An 18,709-nucleotide genomic window follows, 5' to 3' on the forward strand; every position below is an offset into this window, starting at 1 on the left:
TAAAAAATCGAAACTGAACTATTGAAATTCATTTTGAAGGTTTTGTTAAGAAATTTAAATAATTTGTTTTCCGTATTAGATTTGCCAATTGGATGTGTACATAAATAAACATAAGCTGACCAATATTTAAATCCTTGAAAAAAAAATGTGTAAACCACTCAAATTTTGTACTGATCTTATTAAATCCTCCGGGAGATTCTAATAAATTAGGCATAAACCATGTAAGAAGAATACAGTTAGATGCATCAACGCTAGGGAACATTGATATGTCAAAAATGTTAAAAGTTTTTTTTTTTTTTTGAAAAAAAAGTCGATTTTTATATGTTTTCTTATATGAGGCCAACGACGGAGGTTTTCTTGACATGTATTTTTCAACAGTATTAAAACAATTTAAATAATTGTTCATTCAATTTTTTTTTTAAATTTCAAAATTGTTGTTTTTTTGTCCCAGAAGCTGTACCTGTATTCTTCTACCATGGCATAAACTATGAAGAAAAGAAATAAAGTAAACCCTTGAACTAGTTCCTTCTGGAACGACTTATTATTCAACAGCAACTCGTTCCTTCGTTTATTCAGTGAATATCACAGCTGCTATGCTGGCGCAATTTTCGATCTTTAGATCCCTGAATGCAATCCTTGTATTTGTTTTGATTTTTACCTTTGTCACGCATTCCTGCTTTGCTCATTGTTTCCTTATTCTACGGCGTCAAGATTTTTCTAATTAGAAGCTCTGTAATCTAATAAGAGCTAGCTCGGTGCTGTAAAAATAAAAAAATACGAAAAAATGTAATTTTACAATAAAAATATAAAAAAATATTCTAAACAGTGTGGGTGTAACAAAATAATTGTAATAAATTGATAAAAATTGAAGAAACTAAGCTTGGAAGCTTAGAAAAAACGCGGGGGAATTGAGGCTACTTTGGGTTGGCTCCGTTTCGTGTTTCAGGAGAAAAATAAGTTATGGAGCCTTTTAAGTGCTCTTCCAGTTATTTGTGTGCAGCTCCCGTGGTTCAAAGCCAATATAAACTCTCATTTCATACTCTTGACAAGTGTTTGTGAACTACCGGACAGAAAATTAGCCCAGCATCTCCGTGTGTGCTGCCACCATCGTTTGGAAGGCAATGACCAGTAAAAAAATAACACTGTTACGTTATTTATTTGCATGCGTCTGCATGTTATTGGCTTTGAATTTATTAATTGATTATTTTGCTGACAAATCGGATGTCTCATCATCATTTAGTCGCCTAAGGTAAGTTTTTGGGCATTGTATAAGATGTAGGGATGATGCATAACAGACGGGATGCTTTGATATGATTCATGTCATGTGATTTGTTTTTGTTTTCTTATAATTTAAGTTTACGCAAAGTATATCGATACAATGGAACCGTACTTAGCTCTACAGGCAATGCCAGCAGCAGCGGCAGCATCAGCCACAGTAACAATAACACGAACAATAATATCAACAATTCCCTGGCATTAAATTCCGCCTCTACTACCAATGTCTCACCATTTGCAAATTCTTCCAATCTGCAACAACAACCACAACTGGAGCTGCATAGTAATAATAGCTTAAATCAAGTCAATGGTAGCAAGGAAACCATAACCACGGAACCTTTGCCTCTTTGTCAAGACCCCGTTATTGAAGAAAGTAGGTCCATCATTTTTGTTATGAAAATGTAATCACTAAAAGCTTTGTTTTATTTCTCTTTGCAGGTAGTCCTTTTGTACCTAACATAACTTTAGAATCTCTGGATGTTATCAATGACCAGTTGGGTCCACTTTTGGAACCCGGTGGTGCTTTCAAACCAAAAGACTGTATAGCCCGGCATCATGTTGCAATTGTGGTGCCTTTTCGTGATCGATATGCCCATCTATCGATTTTCCTCCGTAACATACATAAATTTCTAATGCAACAGCGTATAGCGTATCGTATTTTCATTATCGAACAAACCAACGGCAAGCCATTTAACCGAGCCGCTCTTATGAATATTGGCTTTCTGGAGGCCATGAAATTATACAAATGGGATTGTTTTATATTCCATGATGTTGATCTGTTGCCATTGGATAATCGTAATTTGTATAATTGTCCACGTCAGCCGCGTCATATGTCAGTGGCCATAGATAAATTTAATTATAAGTGTGTTTGTGTTATTATTGCATTTTATTTAATTATAAATAATTTGATGTTTTGTTGTTTTGCAGGTTGCCTTATCGTACAATATTTGGTGGGGTCTCCGCAATGACCCGTGAACATTTTTTAACCGTCAATGGATTTTCGAATTCATATTTTGGTTGGGGTGGTGAAGACGATGATATGTCAAACAGGTGTGTGTGTGTGTGTTTATTTATTTAAATTAAAAGATAACAAAAACGCCCACATTTTAGAATTTATAAAAAATTGCAGATAATAGCTTTCACAGTGTTCAGAGTATAGTTAATTTATCACCAAGTGCTGGTTTAGGATTGGGGAAAAGTATTTTTGCTTTAGCAACCTTCTGTTTTTGAAGATTGAGCTCAACTCTTAAAATGCATATTATTGAAAATACAAGCAAGCCTAAAAGTATGCTACGTCTTTACCGCTAATGGCGAAAAATGAATATCTTAAAATAGACCATTTATGTTGCATGGATATTTTGACAATCAAAATTTTAAGTAGACCTGAAGAATATAGAAATCCATTCATCTATGAAAAAACTGTGGGAAATTTTCTGGCCGAGGAAGTCTCGCATAAATATTCTATAAAGAAAAAAGGGTCTTGTAATGGGTCCTCAATATGAAAAGACTGTAAACTTTATTTTTCAAGAAATATTTTAAAAATCTCTTAAGAACTTTTCTTAAAATAATGTTCCTATCCCATCCATGGTTTATACTTTTAAATCATTATGACTTATTCATTAGATCGAGTTCGGAAACGGTCCACTCCTTCTGGTACCTCTCATACAAAATGTCAACAAGAAAATAATTTCCTGCACAGAAAGAGAAAATATAATCAGATTTTGCTCCAACTTTGTGAATCCTAATATTTGCATCAGTGCTAGGTCAGGTGCGAAAATGGACAACTTCATTTCACTCCATCAAGAACCTCCCCCACAAAGGTTCAAAATTTTGAATAATTATAACTGTTATAAAATTCAAACTACACACATCACAATATTTTTATTAACCCAAGGTCTGGTGCGAAGATGGAATATATTGGTCCACTCCTTTTGGTACCTCCCCAACAAAGGGTCAACATTTTGAATATTTATGAAGTTAATAAAACACGAAATTAACTTCCGATTCCATTCAGGCTTGGCACATCTCAATACTTCCATAAACACAAGATCTGTAATAAAGATGGTGGAGATCGGACCATTCTTTCTGGTACCTCCCCCATAAAGGGTCGAAGTTTTGAATAACCAAAATTGTTATAAAACCTGAAACAAGCTTCCGTTTGTTTTCCCATCCCAATATTTCAACCTCTTCTGGTACATCACCCACAAAGGGCACAATTTCCAATATTTATATCTGCCTTAATTTGCGAAACAAGTCGTCGATTCTTTACAACTTTCTATATCTAAATATTTCTCTTAAACAAAAATCTAATATGAATATGTAATTTATTGAAATTTATGATTTGGATATAAATTTTTTATTTCCACAAAATGTTTCACATAACAATATTTTTATCTATATTAGATGAAGTATGAAAATGGAATACTTCGGTCCGCTTTATCTGTTGCCTCACTCATATTTTACAAAAATGTGCATATATTTCATATAAAGTATAGGAAGTAGTCGATATAGTCCAAATCTGTCACGTTGTAATATTTATATCGGTCTTAAATAAGATTCGAATTGGTCAATACTGGCCAACTGCTTCGGAACCTCCTCCATAAAGGGTCAACAGTTTGAACAATCATAACTCAAAGTTTGGGGGTATAAATCTGTCGGCAAAACCGACTTATACTATTTTATTTGTTTTTTATGCTGCTTAGAGTCCACATTTTCTAATTCTTACCTTATTTTACTGTAGGGAACTCCTATTTCTAATTTTTTCTTTATATAAAAAAACTGTATAGGAGTCTTAGTATGTTTTTTTCTGGTCTTGCATTTCAATCATCTGCAGATAATATGTAAAAGCAACTCATGAATCCCTTATCAATTAACAATTGTTTTCAAAAATTTTTTTTTTTAGAAAATTGCTTTCCTTTTTTAACCCTGGTGCCAAATATGTCACTGATTGATTCCATACCTCCAATATTACAATATTTTTGCCCACAGAAGATAAATTTCGAAATATAAACAAATTAATTCTCTGCTTTTATGTCATCCTTTATCGGTTGGAGGTTTGGAAAAAAGAACATAAATTTTAAAAAACAAACTGTAGAAGGTATATTATTTATAGAAGAACTTTTGAAGGTTCCTAGTCTGTAGAATACATGTAGAAGGTCTTCCATTTAATTAAATACGTTTTCGATCAATATTTTTCTCTTCTTTAAAGGTTCTTTCTTTTTATGTATATTAAAAATAATGTATTTACTTTTTCCCCTCTATTCTTCTCTTTTTTTCTTACTGCCAATCTACTTTTCCAATTTCTTTACAGGCTACGAAATGCTAATCTTTTTATAGCACGTTATCCCATCAATATTGCACGCTACACCATGCTAAAACATCAAAAAGAAAAAGCCAATCCCAAACGCTATGAGAATTTGGTAAATGGCATCAATAAAATTGGTAACGATGGCTTGAATTCAATTAAATACGATATTTACAGTTACAAATCGTATCCGACATTTAGTTGGTATTATGCTGAACTAAAGATCTCCGAACAAAAAAGTTAAATTTGTTTTTATTAAAAGAAAAAAAGAAAAAATAGCAATCTAACAGACACACACTCACATATATTTATACAAAACAAAAAAAAAAACCAAACCATATTTACAACAACAGCTATTACTATTACTAACAACAAAACTAACAAACCAAAAGACAACATTCTCTTTTTCCTTAACCCCCCAAAATAACGTTCTTTAAAACATTTCTTATTCTTCTTCTCTTTATCTTCTCTACTCTTTCATATACAAACTTTTTATCTACTTTACTTAGAATGGAAAACTCATAACAAACAAAACAAAAGGATAACAAAAAAAATAGACAAAATTATTTAAACTAGTGATATACATAATATATATATACAGACAGACAGACAGCCAGACATTACATACTTAGTAATATAATTAAAAACCAAATTCGGAGTGGTACAATATTGACACAATAAGTAGGAAAAGAAATTTAGCAATCAAAATTATGTAGAACGTGTTCTTATGTCATTGTTTCTATTTTTATTTTTCTTAATGTATAGATTTCAATTTGTTAAATTAGTCTTTTTAATAATATTGTTTTTTGTTTTATTTTATAGAATATGTTTAGAAAACAAATTCTTGCTTCCAATTTCTACTTTCCATAGCTTAATTTCGTCCAACCATTTGATATGGAAAAAACTCAACTTGTTGCTTCCTTTTTATGGATTTGATATTAGAAACAAAGATATTTTATTAATCAATAATTAATTAATTAATAATGTAATTTAAAAAAAAAGTTTTTACAAAATCTAATTTTAGCCAAGAATCTCAAAGAGCAGTAGCCATGGGGTGAAAAGTAATGGAACAAATTAGTGTTTAATTCAGCCTATGTACTTTAAAATTGTGATTGTTTTTAAACTTTATAAATTTTTTGTTATATTTTATTGTAAATTTTGTATGTATATATATAGTTTTTTACTTATTTTACTAATACTAACTTTATTTAGATTTGTCTTGTAAGTTTGTTTTCCGTCCCTATTATGGTCTTCCAATTTATTTTACGGAATTTAATTAACATGTTTATACTAATCACAGAAATGTCTACAATATTCAAAGGCTGTTTCCCATGTCACGCATAGTAATGTCTCTATTGAACCCCGTATCAAAAACGAAAATGGACTTAGTCACTCAAATTCTTTTGGTACCTACAAAAGCTCAACGTTTACAATTTTTATTTGAAAACCCAACAAAGATGAGTTTGGGATTCCCATTTGGTACATAACAATTGCCAACAACAGATTTGTCATTGAGCCCATGGTCCATATTTGAAATTAGGGATATTTCATTTGCTAGTACCAAACAACTGGAATTAATTGTCCAAATATTATCCAAAACCCTCCGAAGCGCCTACGCTTTACGGAATCCCGGTGATAATGTTGTCCAAATATTATCCAAAACCCTCCGAAGCGCCTGAGCCTTACAAAATCCCGGAGATAATGTTGAAAAAAAAAAAAACTGAATGGTGTAAGGGTCGAGTTTCCACCAAAACTCTCAACCTGTCGATAGCCCACAACATAATTGCAGAAGTCTAGGATTAAAGAATAATGGATCTGGTGCCAACTCCACGTAGAAACAAGTGAAAAACAGTAAGTTCGGCCGGGGCCGACCTTTGGGTAAAGAAAACAATTTTTTTTTATAAAAGTATCTGCATTCAAACGCGCTCCACTTTAAACTACGAACACCAGTAAAACCCTTTTGATAATGCTGTTAAACTTTTCAAAAACCCATAAAGTGGGTGAGGCCGTTATATGGGAGTCATAACCAAACGGGAACCTCTATAGGCAATTTTATACTTCAAGGATTGTCATCTACCAATCCTTATAAAATACCAAATTTTAAACAATTTCATTAGTAACTGTGACTAGGATTATCAAAATTCCGAATATCGGTGTATACCGTTGTATGGGCGCTATAGAAAAACATGGACCTAAATATTTAATGTTCCGCCACCGGAGCTAGAACTCATTCCGAACAACAAATACGAATTTTTTGACAAATCCATGGAAAAATTGGTGAAAATCATCAAAATATCGGGAGGTACCGTTATATGGGGACTATACAAAAACGTGGACCTATGGATACAAAGTTTCGCCACCGGTGCTGGAAACTATTATGACCTACAAATACTAATTTTTAGAAAAATCCGTGGGAAAATATGGCGAAAATCATAAAAATACCGAATATCGGGAGGTAGCGTTATACCAAAACGTGGTATAATTTCAATTTCAATAACAACCATCCTAGACACAATACAAATTGTTGTGCCAAATTTTGAAACTCTACGTTGAATAATGTAGACTCTTATCGTAATTTCAAAAGACAGACAGGCGTACATCGTTAAATCTACTTTTATGCTGATCATGAATACAGGGTGAGATAAAAATACTGCAACAAAGTCAAACGCCATAATTTTTATTTTTTTTTTAAATTTAATTGAATGAAAGCAAAAATTATCGGAAATAGAATCAAATTTTAGAATAAGTTTAGATTTGTTTGAATTGGTCACCTTTGGCATGAATTATGGCCTTCAAACGGCCAATGAAACCGTCAAACGCTGCCAGAATGTTGCTATGCGGTATTTTGGCCCATTCTCGGCGAAGCGCTTGCTTGAGGTGATCGACACTTTGGTATATTTTAGTGCCAACCTTACTTTCCAAAATACTCCAGACACAATGGTCCAACGGATTGATATCCGGAGATTTTGGTGGCCATTGTGCACTGGAAATGAAGCGAGGAAACTCATTTTGTAATCATTCTTGGGTGGCGCGTGCTGAGTCCTGTTGGAATGTCCATGGGCTGCGGCCAAAATGTGTGCGTGCTCAAGGCTTTGATACACCCTCCAGAATATTTTTGCGATAATATTCGGCATCTATTCTGATGCCACGGTCGATCAATACGAGCGGAGAGAGCGACCATCGGCTGTTATGGCGGCCCGCACCACCAACATGGCCGGCGCTTGAATTCTGGTGGCCAACCGAAGGTGCACATTTTCAGCTGACCTCTTTGGCAAGTAGACAGGATCATTTTCTTTGTTTACAAACGAATTTTTTCTCATCGGAGAAAACCCAATTCGGCATTTCACCACTTTCGGCCAAGCGAATCAACTCTCTTTAGCTCTTTTAAGTCTATTTTCTTTCTGTTGCGGTGTAAGTTCTTGCACTTTTTGGAATTTTAATGGCTTTACCCCGAGCTTATTTGTTCAATATTTGCCGAATGGAATATTGCGATATGTTCAGCTCACGAGCCATTTTTCGGCCACTGTGACGCGGGTTTCGATCAAGTCGCTTCTTTACTGGTTCGAAACCATTTCTGCTGATGTTGCTGTTTTCTTCCGTCCACTTCCTTGACGTCGGGCTACGCTATCAGTATCACGGTAACGAGCAATGGTACGAGACACAAACGATTTATTCACATTTAAATGCTGGAGTGCTCCGACAATAGCCACTTGTGGTTTTCCAGCCAAATATAAAAAAACACACTATCACGCTTGAATTCCATCACGAATACCCATTTTTTCTGGAAAATGTTCACCAAAATGCTTTTGTACGATTGTAAACAATATAATGAGCTGTCACTGGAATAATTGTAAAAGCTGTCGGACGAGTGGCTTAGAAATGACAGTTTTCCAGTCTCACCCTGCAGTTTTTCATCTCACCCTGTAGATCCAGAAAATAAGTGAGGTTACATTTTTCATTCTAACTTGAAATATATTTTATGTTTTTGTTGGTAGAGGCCATTTTTAGCTTACGAATTATATTGGATATGCTTTATTTAGAAATCTCAATTTAAAAAATGTGAATATTCAGACAAACGAAGACCATTAGACTCCAAGAGTATTTGTGTGTGTTTATAAACTTACAACAATTTAATAATATTTTTATCGCCGAAAAATAACAAATTCCCTTAAAATAATTTTATTATTTTTTATAAAACTGACATTCCTTTGTTTTTATTTTTTTATTATTAAGATTTTGGCCCTTCAACCAATGATATTTTAAACAGCTATACCTTCTTCACAAATACCTCTGTTTAAACCGTTCCATTACTTACCATTACTTTTGCCTCAGTGTTGAAATATTTTCGTTTTCTAGAATTTAAGATAATAAGAAGTAAAAATAATGAATCTCAATTGATTTTAATTAGGGAAAAATAACTTCCAGTTGTAATAATATTTTCGTTTTTAAATAAATTTTGAATTGTTGTGTTAATGATTTTTTATAACTTTAACTCAAACATTATGAAATGTAAACTTTGTTCCTGACCCCAAGAACAAGGCCGCAACATATGATGCGGTGCCATTGGGATTATTGGTAGTAGGATTTATTTATTTTAAACATTACAAACACAAAACTAATTTTAATTCATTACGTATCTCTCGGTCTACCTTGCTGCAATATATTTTAACAAAATATTTTAAAATTTTATTATATACATGAAAATGAAAAATAAGAAAAAACTGAATTGTATAATAATGGAAATTTGTAAAAATAAAAAAAAAGATCATCGGTAACACGTACACAAGACATAAATACACTTTTTTATATACAACACACGACACAAGAACAACCAGAAGAAATATTGCTTTAACTAATGAAAATGAAACAAATAAAACAAAATTGGAAACTAAATATATATATATTATATTATATAAAAACATACATACATATATTAGAGAACATAAATCAATTGGAAATATACTTAAAATTGTTTGTGATACAAATATTATTGTTAGAGAACTACAAAAACAAAGAACAAAACAAAAACGATAATATGGAAACATAAAATCTCTTAAATTATTATTATTATTATATACCACATTCGTATATGGAACTATTTGTAAATTAATAACGAACAAAATTATATTTGAAACTCGAACTTTATTAGGAAATTTCATCAATATACTATACATATATATATTTAAAACAAAATATTAAAAAAAAACAAAATGTACATACATTTAAAAGAATTTTTCTTTTTTTCAATAAATCTACAAAATTGAAAATGAATTTATAAAATGATAATTTATTTTATTTTTTTTTTATGAAATGAAAAGGTGGTTTAAAAGTGTGAATTTGTGAAGAACGAGAAACAGTTCCTCCCTGGTAACACTAGATTTCAATATGAAAAAAATAACAAGGATTTTCTGAGAAAATTCCCAAAGCAGACTTCGATAAATTATATCCTGCGAAACTGAGAAATATAACAATCTCCAAAAAAATAAAATATAAAATAAAAAAGGTAATTCGTAAGGAAATCGTAAATGTTTGGCCTAGGTGCCTTTTATTTTATTTCAAATTTTTAGAAATGAAAAAATGGTTTTAAATTTACCCCGACACCATAAAAGAAACATGGAGGAAGTACACAATAGCTTTCAATATAAAAAATTAACAAGGATTTTCTGAAAAAAAAAAATCCAAAAGCAGACTTCCATAAATTATATATTTCGAAACTGAAAAATAAAAAATCTCAATAAAATTGAAAAAAAAAAAATGGGGATTAATCATAAGCAAATCTAGCGATGTTCGTCCGCCCGTCTGGCTGGTGCGCATGACAACCCTCGAAGGGAGTGTACGATAGGTCCAAACTTGGTACATCGTAATATTATTATCAAAGTTAGATCGAGTTTAGAGCTATTAAAATTGCCATAACTCCTTAAATATTGAGTTTTCGGCGTTTTTAGCTATTATTTGTGATCACTTTTTCAAGCATGAATTCTCGAAAACCTAAAAATGGCCATAACTTCTTAAATATTGAGTTTTCGGCGTTTTTAGCAATTATTTGTGATCACTTTATCAAGCATGAATTCTCGAAAACTTAAATATGGCCATAACTCCTTAAGTATTGAGTTTTCGGCGTTTTTAGCTATTATTTTTCAAGCATGAATTGTCGAAAACTTAAAAATGGCCATAACTCCTTAAATATTGAATTTTCGGCGTTTTTAGCTATTATTTGTGATCACTTTTTTAAGCATTAATTATCGAAAACTTTAAAATGGCCATAACTCCTTAAATATTGAGAATCGGCGTTTTTATATATTATTTCACACAAAAGGTCGAATTAAAAAAAAAAAAAAAAAAGTAAAAAGTATCGGTCGGTTTTGCCCACAGATGTATACCCTCAGCCAATGTTCGATTGTTTTAAAATATTTTGACTTCTCTTACGGCTTTTCAAATTCTTGACGCTCCATGGAGTGGATTTTGAAAGAATTGGCCAGTATTGTCCATTTCGTATCGTACCTAAATAAATAATATATAAATATTATTATAAATATATAAGAAAGTCAAACATTTATATCCAATTTATGGGAAATCATAAATTTCATATTCATCTCAGAATTCTGTTTGAGATACATATATTTAGATATAGAAAGTTGTAAATAATCAAAACAGATTTTGTGTTAGCAAAAATGTTTGTATGTGTGAAATTTTTCCAAAATCTTGAACTCTATGTGGAGTAGGTAGCAAAAGAAATGATCCGATCTCTACCATCTTTATAACAGATCTTGTGTTGATGGAAATATTGAGATGTACCATGTATGGATGGGAATCGGATGTTGATTTCGCTTATTATGAACTTCATGGATATTCAAAATTTTTTAGCGTTTGTGGGCGGAGGTACCAGAAGGAGTGGATCGATATATCCCATTTTAATAAAAGTATTTTGATGCGTGTTATTTGAAGAGATCCGGATGCTTATTTTGGATTTTGTAATCGTTTTGGTTATTCAAAATGTCGACCCTTTATGAGGGAGGTACTATAGGCAATGGTCCGATCTCTACCATTTTTATGACAGATCTTGTGCTGATGGAAATATTGAGATGTGCCATGTCTGGATGGAATCGGATGTAATTTTCGTTTTGTATGAGCATCATGGATATTCAAAATGTTGACCATTTTGTGGGGGGAGGTACCAGCAGGAGTGGACCGATATATCCCCCGCCATTGAAATTCCAAAAAGTGCAAAAACTTACACCGCAACAGAAAGAAAATAGACTCAAAAGAGCTAAAGAGTTGATTCGCTTGGCCGAAAGTAGTGAACTGCCGAATCTGGAATCGTTGTCCAGCAGCGTGTAAACAAACAAAATGATCGTGTTTACTTGCCACAGAGGTCAGCTGAAAATGTGCACCTTCGGTTGGCCAACAGAACTCAAGCGCCCGCCACGGTGATGGTGTGGGCCGCCATAACAGCCAATGGTCGCTCTCTGCTCATATTAATCCGCCTCAGAATAAATGCCGAAAATTATCGGCGAAAATATTCTGGAGGGTGTGTTAAAGCCTTCGGCACGCAAACATTTTGGCCGCAGACCTTGGACATACCAACAGGACTCAGCACGCGCCACCCAAGAATGGTTACAAAATGAGGTTCCTCGCTTCATTTCCAGCGTACAATGGCCACCAAAAATCTCCGGATACCAATCCGTTGGACTATTGTGTCTGGAGTATTTTGGAAAGGAAGATTGGTACTAAAAATACCAAAGTGTCGATCACCTCAAGCAAGCACCTCGCCGGGAATGGGCCAAAATACCGCAGAGCAACATTCGGGCCAAAGGTGACCAATTCGAACAAATCGAAATTTATTCTAAAATTTGATGCTATTTCCGATTTTTTTTTTGCTTTCATTCAATAAAATTTAAGAAAAAAAATGTAAAAATTATGGCTTTTTACTTTGTTGCAGATTTATTTATCTTACCCTCCACTTTATTAGTTCAAAAATAAATGCCAATATTTCGCTTTGTTAGAAACGCTTATAGCGTCACAAAAATGTTTATTGTTGCATTTTTTTATTACATTTTTAATTTCTTTTACTTTTTAAATGTGTTACATTTATTAAATATTAATTCACTGGTAATTAGGTTTGTTTAATTGTTGTTTTATTAATTATAGATTATTGTTTTTTTTTTTAATATAAACTTATATTTAATATTCGATACAGCAAAATAAAAAAAAATCTTAGACAAAAATAAAAAGAAATTTAACTTCGTTTGATACACAATTGGTTTTCTGTTCACGTTGTGGTTTAGTTTATTATTTTGGTTTTTAAAATCTAGACTTGGGTTCGACAATTTTTGTTACATACATATCAAAAAATATTTATTATAAACTATTTTATTTTTCAAAAACAAAATTGTTGATGGCCTGTTTCCATAAAATTGTTAAAGCGAATTCAAGTGTTTTATTTTTAAATGTAATTTGATCGATTCAAAATCAAACATTTTTAAAAAATATTTAAATTTTTATTTTAAAAATCAGGTGTATGGTAGTACAACACTCGAATTCGTTTCTTTATGAAAAGCCTAGAAACAGACTGTTAATGTTAGTTATAAATTTTTCATTGTAGCAAAGTTTCTTTCATTTTGAGCAAATATTTTTGGGATTACATAGAGGCACCAAGGAAAGTGTACAAAATAGATATTATTGAAGGATCAATTATGGAGCCCAATTTCAATTTATAATCCCTTTGGGCTCTGTATCTCTATGGAAAAAGATTTGGTTCAGGTTCCCTACATTTCTTCAAATTTTGAGGGAAATATTTTTTTTTTTAAAAACCTATTTCCATAGCCCGTTTTTGTATGGGGAATGTGAAAGTAAAACACCATAAAAATAATTCTCCAATTTTTGAACTTAACTAAAAAATGTGAAAAAATTATTTATTTTATTTATTTTTTTTTCTTTCGCTTTCACTTTCCTATCACCACACAGAAACAGACCCTCTTTTTTGCCACTTCCATTGGGGTTTTGCAAAAGACCTTCCCGTGTGCCTTTATATCTAACAGAGTTTTTTTTTCTTAAATATTATTTTATATGCATTTTCGTTTTACACATCAACAGAAAAAAATATCAAGGGTTAATAAAGACTAAAAAAAAACATAATCAAAATATTATTATTAAATATTATTCAAATACATGGTTTTTGTTTTGTAGCATTTAGAAAAAAAAAATCTGGAGCAGGCATAACAATTAATATTATTTACATAAATAAAAAAATCACAGACAAGTTTCTTTTTGGCCAGAAAAAGACGATTCAACCAAAAGCTTGTCTTATTTGAAAAATGAAAATTCTCAAAAAAAAAAAAAAAAAAATCAAACGAAGAACACAAGTCTTAACGATTTCGTTGAGAGCACATTCCTCGTTGCGAATTGTAAAAAAAACGTAAAAAATAAAAATTACATTATTGAGCAAGGCATAGCACAGCATAGGGGCAAGCAGACGGGAACCATGGCACCGCCAGATTTGGTAGTGGTCTTAGATCTAGAACCAGATTCGTATTCATACATGCCGGAACCCTTGGCCCAACGACCCTGGAAAAAAGCAAAAGAAATAAAACATTAAAAGAAAAAACAATAATTTCAAATTATTTCAACTTACGCCAGCTTGTGATCCTGAAGCATGCATTTCAGAGCGTTTGGTCAGCATCATTTCATGACCTGGTGGATAGTAAATATCCCGTCCGGCTCTATTCACCGAGGGTATTTGCTGTTGATTGGGCGTGGCCACGGCAGTTTCAATTTCCCGCTTGCGTGGTGTATTCAAATCGGGTCTATCAGTGGCATCGGTCTGGGGGGGGGGGGGGGGGGGGGAAGAAAATAAAAGGAACAAATTAAATAAAGCTGAATTATTAATATTTCAATCCCATGGGCCAAAATATCGCTGAACAACTTTCGGGCAGCGTTTCATTGACCGTTTGAAGCTCATAATTCGTGCTAAAGGTGACCAATTCGAACAAATCTAACCATATTCTAAAATTTGATGCTATTTCCGACATTTTTTGCTTTAGTTCAAAAAAATTTAAAAAAAAATGTAAAAATCATGGCGTTTGACTTTGTTGCAGTTTTTTTTATCTCACCCTGTAGTATAAGTCGGTTTTTGCCGACAGATTTATACCCCCAGACTTGAGTAATGATTATTCAAACTGTTAACCATTTCTATGAGGGGGAGGGGTGGTGTTCCGAAGCAGTTGGGTAGTATTGGCCAATTCGTATCTGACCCAAGACTGATAAAAATATAACAACGTGCCAGATTTGGACTATATCGACTACTTCCTATACTTTATAAGAGATATGTGCAAATTTTTGAAAAATGTGGATATATGCGTAAGTTAACAGATATAGTCGACCTAGGTATTCTATTTTGATACTTCATCTAATACAGATAGAAGGCAAGATTACAAGAAAATCGAACATTTATATCCAATTTTATGCGAAATCATAAATTCCATATTCACTTCAGGTTTCTGGAAATATTTAGTTGTAAAGAATCGCTGACTTGTTTTGCAAGTTATGACAGATATATTAACTTCACAACAGATCTTGCGTTAGCAAAAATATTTGGATGTGTGAAATTGGAAGAGAGTTGGATGCTTATTTCGCTTTCTTTGAGCGTTTTGTTTTTAAAAAATCTTGAATCCGAAGTAGGTGAGGTACCAGAAGAAATGGTCCGATCTCTTCCATATTTTCAAAACATCTTGTGCTGGTGGATATATTGAGATGTACCAAGTCTGAATGAAATCGAATGTCAATTTCGTGTTTTATGGATACACAAAATTTTGACCCTTTGTGGGGGATGTACCGGAAGGAGGGGACCGATATATCCCATTTTAACACCAGACCTTGGGTTAATAAAAAGATTGTGATGTGTGTAGTTTGAAGAGAACCGGATGCTTATTTCGAATTTTATGATCGTTTTGGTTATTCAAAACTTTGACCCTTTGTGGGAGAGGTACCAGAAGGAATGGTCCGATCTCTACCATCTTTATAACAGATCTTGTGTTGATGGAAATATTGAGATGGGCCAAGTCTGAATGGAATCGGATGTTAATTTCGTGTTTTATGAGCTTCATGAATATTCAAAATGTTGACCCTTTGTGGGGGAGGTACCCGAAGGAGTGCACCGACATATTCCATCTTCACACCAGACCTTGGGTTAATAAAAATACTGTGATGTGTGTAATTTGAAGGCAATCGGACTCGTACATCACATTTTATAAGAGTTATAATTATTCAAAATTTTGACCCTTTGTGTGCGAGGTACTTGATGGAGTGGGCCGATATTGTTCATTTTCGCACCTGACCTAGCACTGATGCAATTATAGGGATTTGCAAAGTTAGAGCAAAATCGGATCATCCTTTCTCTTTCTGTGCAGAAAATTATTTTCATTGAAAATGTTTACTTTTTGTGTGGGAGGTACCAGAATGAGTGGAGCGATATTGCCCATCTCCGAACTCGATCTAAGTTTGACAATAAAATTACTATGTACCAAGTTTGGATTAAATCTGTTACTCCATTCGAGAGTTATTGTGCATCGACTTCAAATATCCTGAAACGGATATGGTTCAAAGAGAGCTAGGGTCTAAACTCGTTATTTCGATGAGCCACGTTTTTGCCTATCAAATGATATATACTCTTTCTAGCCATATGGCTGGGGATATAAAAAATCTTTTTAGGACCTACAAGTCCTTGGGAAAAATAAATCCATTGCTCTGCTTCAGAACTGCAAGAATGTAAACGTTTTTACTACAATAACCGATTTTTCCTTAATAAAATCGAAAAAAAAAACAAAACTAGTAGATTTCTGGAATAAATAAATGATTTCTGGAACAGAACCTATGAAATTAAAGTCTTGGAACAGCCTTCCCCCAATACCCGTTCTATTTACTTTTAATAGCTTTGATTTACATTTCGATCCCTTCTAACATTACACCCTTCCATCCTTCTTTTCTCGAAATTTTTTAGTCCCATAATTTTCTGATTTTTCCCCTCCAATTTCAACTTACATTTCCCAGTGACTGCATCAGCTCCTCAACCCGTTGAGGGGGATTACCATTTTTCACAGGATACTCAACCACCCCATCAACGGGGAAGGGTACTGTTGTCGTTGGCGAACCATAGTTGGGACCACCTCGTGTGGTATTTGTGGTCGTCGACGAATAGTTGTAAGTGATGTTAGTATTTGGTGGATGACCATTGGCCGGCGGATAGTTGGGGCCACCATTATGTGGTGGATAACCCACATTGCCATTAGGTGGATAACCACCCAGAGGTTTATTGGGGCTGTGATGATTGGGCTCATGTGGTGGTGGACCGCCGTGTATGGTATTAACCGTGTTCGTAGATTCCTTGTAAATATAGTGATGTGTTGTGGGTCCATGTGGTCCAGGACCATGAGGTTGGGGATGATGTGGTGGTCCATGGCCTGGGCTACGTGGCCCTTGATTGCCGGGACTGTGTGGTGGATAGCCAGGCCTTTCGGTGTTCGTTGTTGTTGTGGTATTGTGAATATTATAAACAATGGTATTGCTGCCAACAGGCTCTCCGGGATGTGATGGCGATGGCAGAGCTGGCGATTGAGGATGTTGATTTCGCGGTTGCAGAGGTAAAGTGTTGTTCCTCAACGTGTTCGTTTCATAGTGTTCCCTTACTTCATAGTTGACATTCGACACCACGGGCTTGTTGTCCTTGTTCAGGGTGGAATAGCTTTCTGTGTTATAGACAACAGTTTGGGGTATGGCATGAACTGGATGTGGCTGGACCACATTGTTGGTTTCATTCGTTTGCACGGTGTTGTATTGGATTTTACGACTCAACGTATTCGAGGTAGGTAGCGGAGCATTGGCCGGTATCTCATAGGTGTAGGTGCGTACTGTGGTTGTGACCTTGGTGCCGGGCACTGGGAGTATATCTTCGCTGACGGTGAGATTTTTCAAGTCCTCCTGCAAGAGGGTGGCATTGGTGGTTGTGGTGGCCGAGACGGCTGTCGAGTTGGCAGCTGGCACAAATTCGGGTTTGTTCAGAGAACGATTGCTTTCATAGACTTTCGTTTGATGTTTGGTCTCATAGAAACCACCGCCGGGAGAGAGATTGCCTAGGGAGGGAACAGAGAGGTTAGAAAGAAATATTATTTCTGTTTTTGTGAGAAGTCCCTATTCACACGTGACAAGTTTGGACAAAAGGAAATGTGGTTTTATTTGGAAGAAGGGAGTTGAAGGAGGAAAATGAATTCTTGGCTTCGGCCAGGTTTCCTGATAGCTCAAGGGGTTTCCGACAAACTTTTTATGTATGAATAGGAACCCGGGAAATCTACTTACTTGGTACATAGGGCTTTTCCAAAGTCTGATAGTCATTGCGCACCAATGTACCATTCGATCTCAGGGTACTGTAGTCCGATGTTGGATACAAGTCGGCGTCATCCAAGCCACCGCTTACATTTTTGCTTGTCTTAATAACTTTGGTGGTCTTGGTAATCGTGCCCGTCAATGGATCCTCATTGGCGGAACGTTCACTACAACAAAAGAGAAAATAGAATTAGAATTTTAAAAATTTTTGGAAAAAATGGAAAACTTACATGGTCCTATAGTTCATAGAATGATCTGAAAAAAGGAAAATGTTTTACAATTTTTTGAAATAAAATCAAGAGGCCCACTTACCTCTATCTCTGGTTATTTCCCGTTCATTTTTCAAATCTTCCAATAGAGCATCTAATTGATCGATGTTTTTATCAACTGGCTTATCCTGATAAGAGCCACTGCCAGAGCCTGCATTGGAATACTGATATGCTGCAGAGGTTTTATAAGAATATCCCGTCTTATGATCCTGAGGAGGACAGAAAAAAAAAAAACAACAACAACAAAATCAATAAAGGATTTTTCTTTCAGAAATCGGGTTTGAGAACAAAAAGGGGGTTAAGCGATGATTATAATCCTTTAAATAAAATAACATTCGAAGATGAGAATAGAAACATGTAAAAAAGCTATAAATTCGGCCGGGCCGAACTTTGAATACCCTCCACCATTTGGAAGAAAATTGGCAATTCTCAAAAATATTAAAATCCCCTTAAAAATTCTGCTAAAATGTTAAAAATTCGGAATGCA

The 18,709-nt window shown here is 34.0% G+C and overlaps 2 protein-coding genes across 5 annotated transcripts in view; one reads left to right on the plus strand and one right to left on the minus strand.

Moving 5' to 3' along the window:
- Positions 1–655: 655 nt before the first annotated feature.
- On the plus strand, positions 656–9,850 carry LOC101895062 (beta-1,4-N-acetylgalactosaminyltransferase bre-4). 2 transcript variants are annotated; one of them, XM_059130905.1, is made up of 5 exons: positions 656–1,249; positions 1,356–1,648; positions 1,714–2,137; positions 2,203–2,325; positions 8,813–9,850. In XM_059130905.1, the coding sequence occupies exons 1-5, from the start codon at positions 1,122–1,124 to the stop codon at positions 8,832–8,834; spliced, it is 990 nt and encodes a 329-aa protein (XP_058986888.1). In that variant the 5' UTR covers positions 656–1,121; the 3' UTR covers positions 8,835–9,850. The 2 variants fall into 2 exon arrangements, with proteins under 2 accessions (XP_058986888.1, XP_005177108.1); XM_005177051.4 differs by having other exon boundaries at positions 660–1,249; positions 4,586–8,836.
- Positions 9,851–12,992: 3,142 nt separating this feature from the next.
- LOC101895351 (uncharacterized) overlaps positions 12,993–18,709 on the minus strand; it is a 55,803-nt gene continuing 50,086 nt past the window's right edge. For all 3 annotated transcript variants that reach the window (XM_005177053.4, XM_011298078.3, XM_020040081.2), the window contains exons 3-8: positions 18,266–18,431; positions 18,184–18,208; positions 17,927–18,120; positions 16,616–17,703; positions 14,211–14,399; positions 12,993–14,143 (exon numbers count right to left, since the gene is read on the minus strand). In XM_005177053.4, coding sequence (XP_005177110.2) covers positions 14,009–14,143; positions 14,211–14,399; positions 16,616–17,703; positions 17,927–18,120; positions 18,184–18,208; positions 18,266–18,431 — 1,797 coding nt within the window. In that variant the 3' untranslated portion in view covers positions 12,993–14,008. The remainder of the gene's footprint in view (positions 14,144–14,210; positions 14,400–16,615; positions 17,704–17,926; positions 18,121–18,183; positions 18,209–18,265; positions 18,432–18,709) is intronic.

This window comes from Musca domestica, unplaced genomic scaffold (assembly GCF_030504385.1).
Source record: "Musca domestica strain aabys unplaced genomic scaffold, Musca_domestica.polishedcontigs.V.1.1 8, whole genome shotgun sequence".
NCBI classification, from domain to species: Eukaryota; Metazoa; Arthropoda; class Insecta; order Diptera; family Muscidae; genus Musca; species Musca domestica.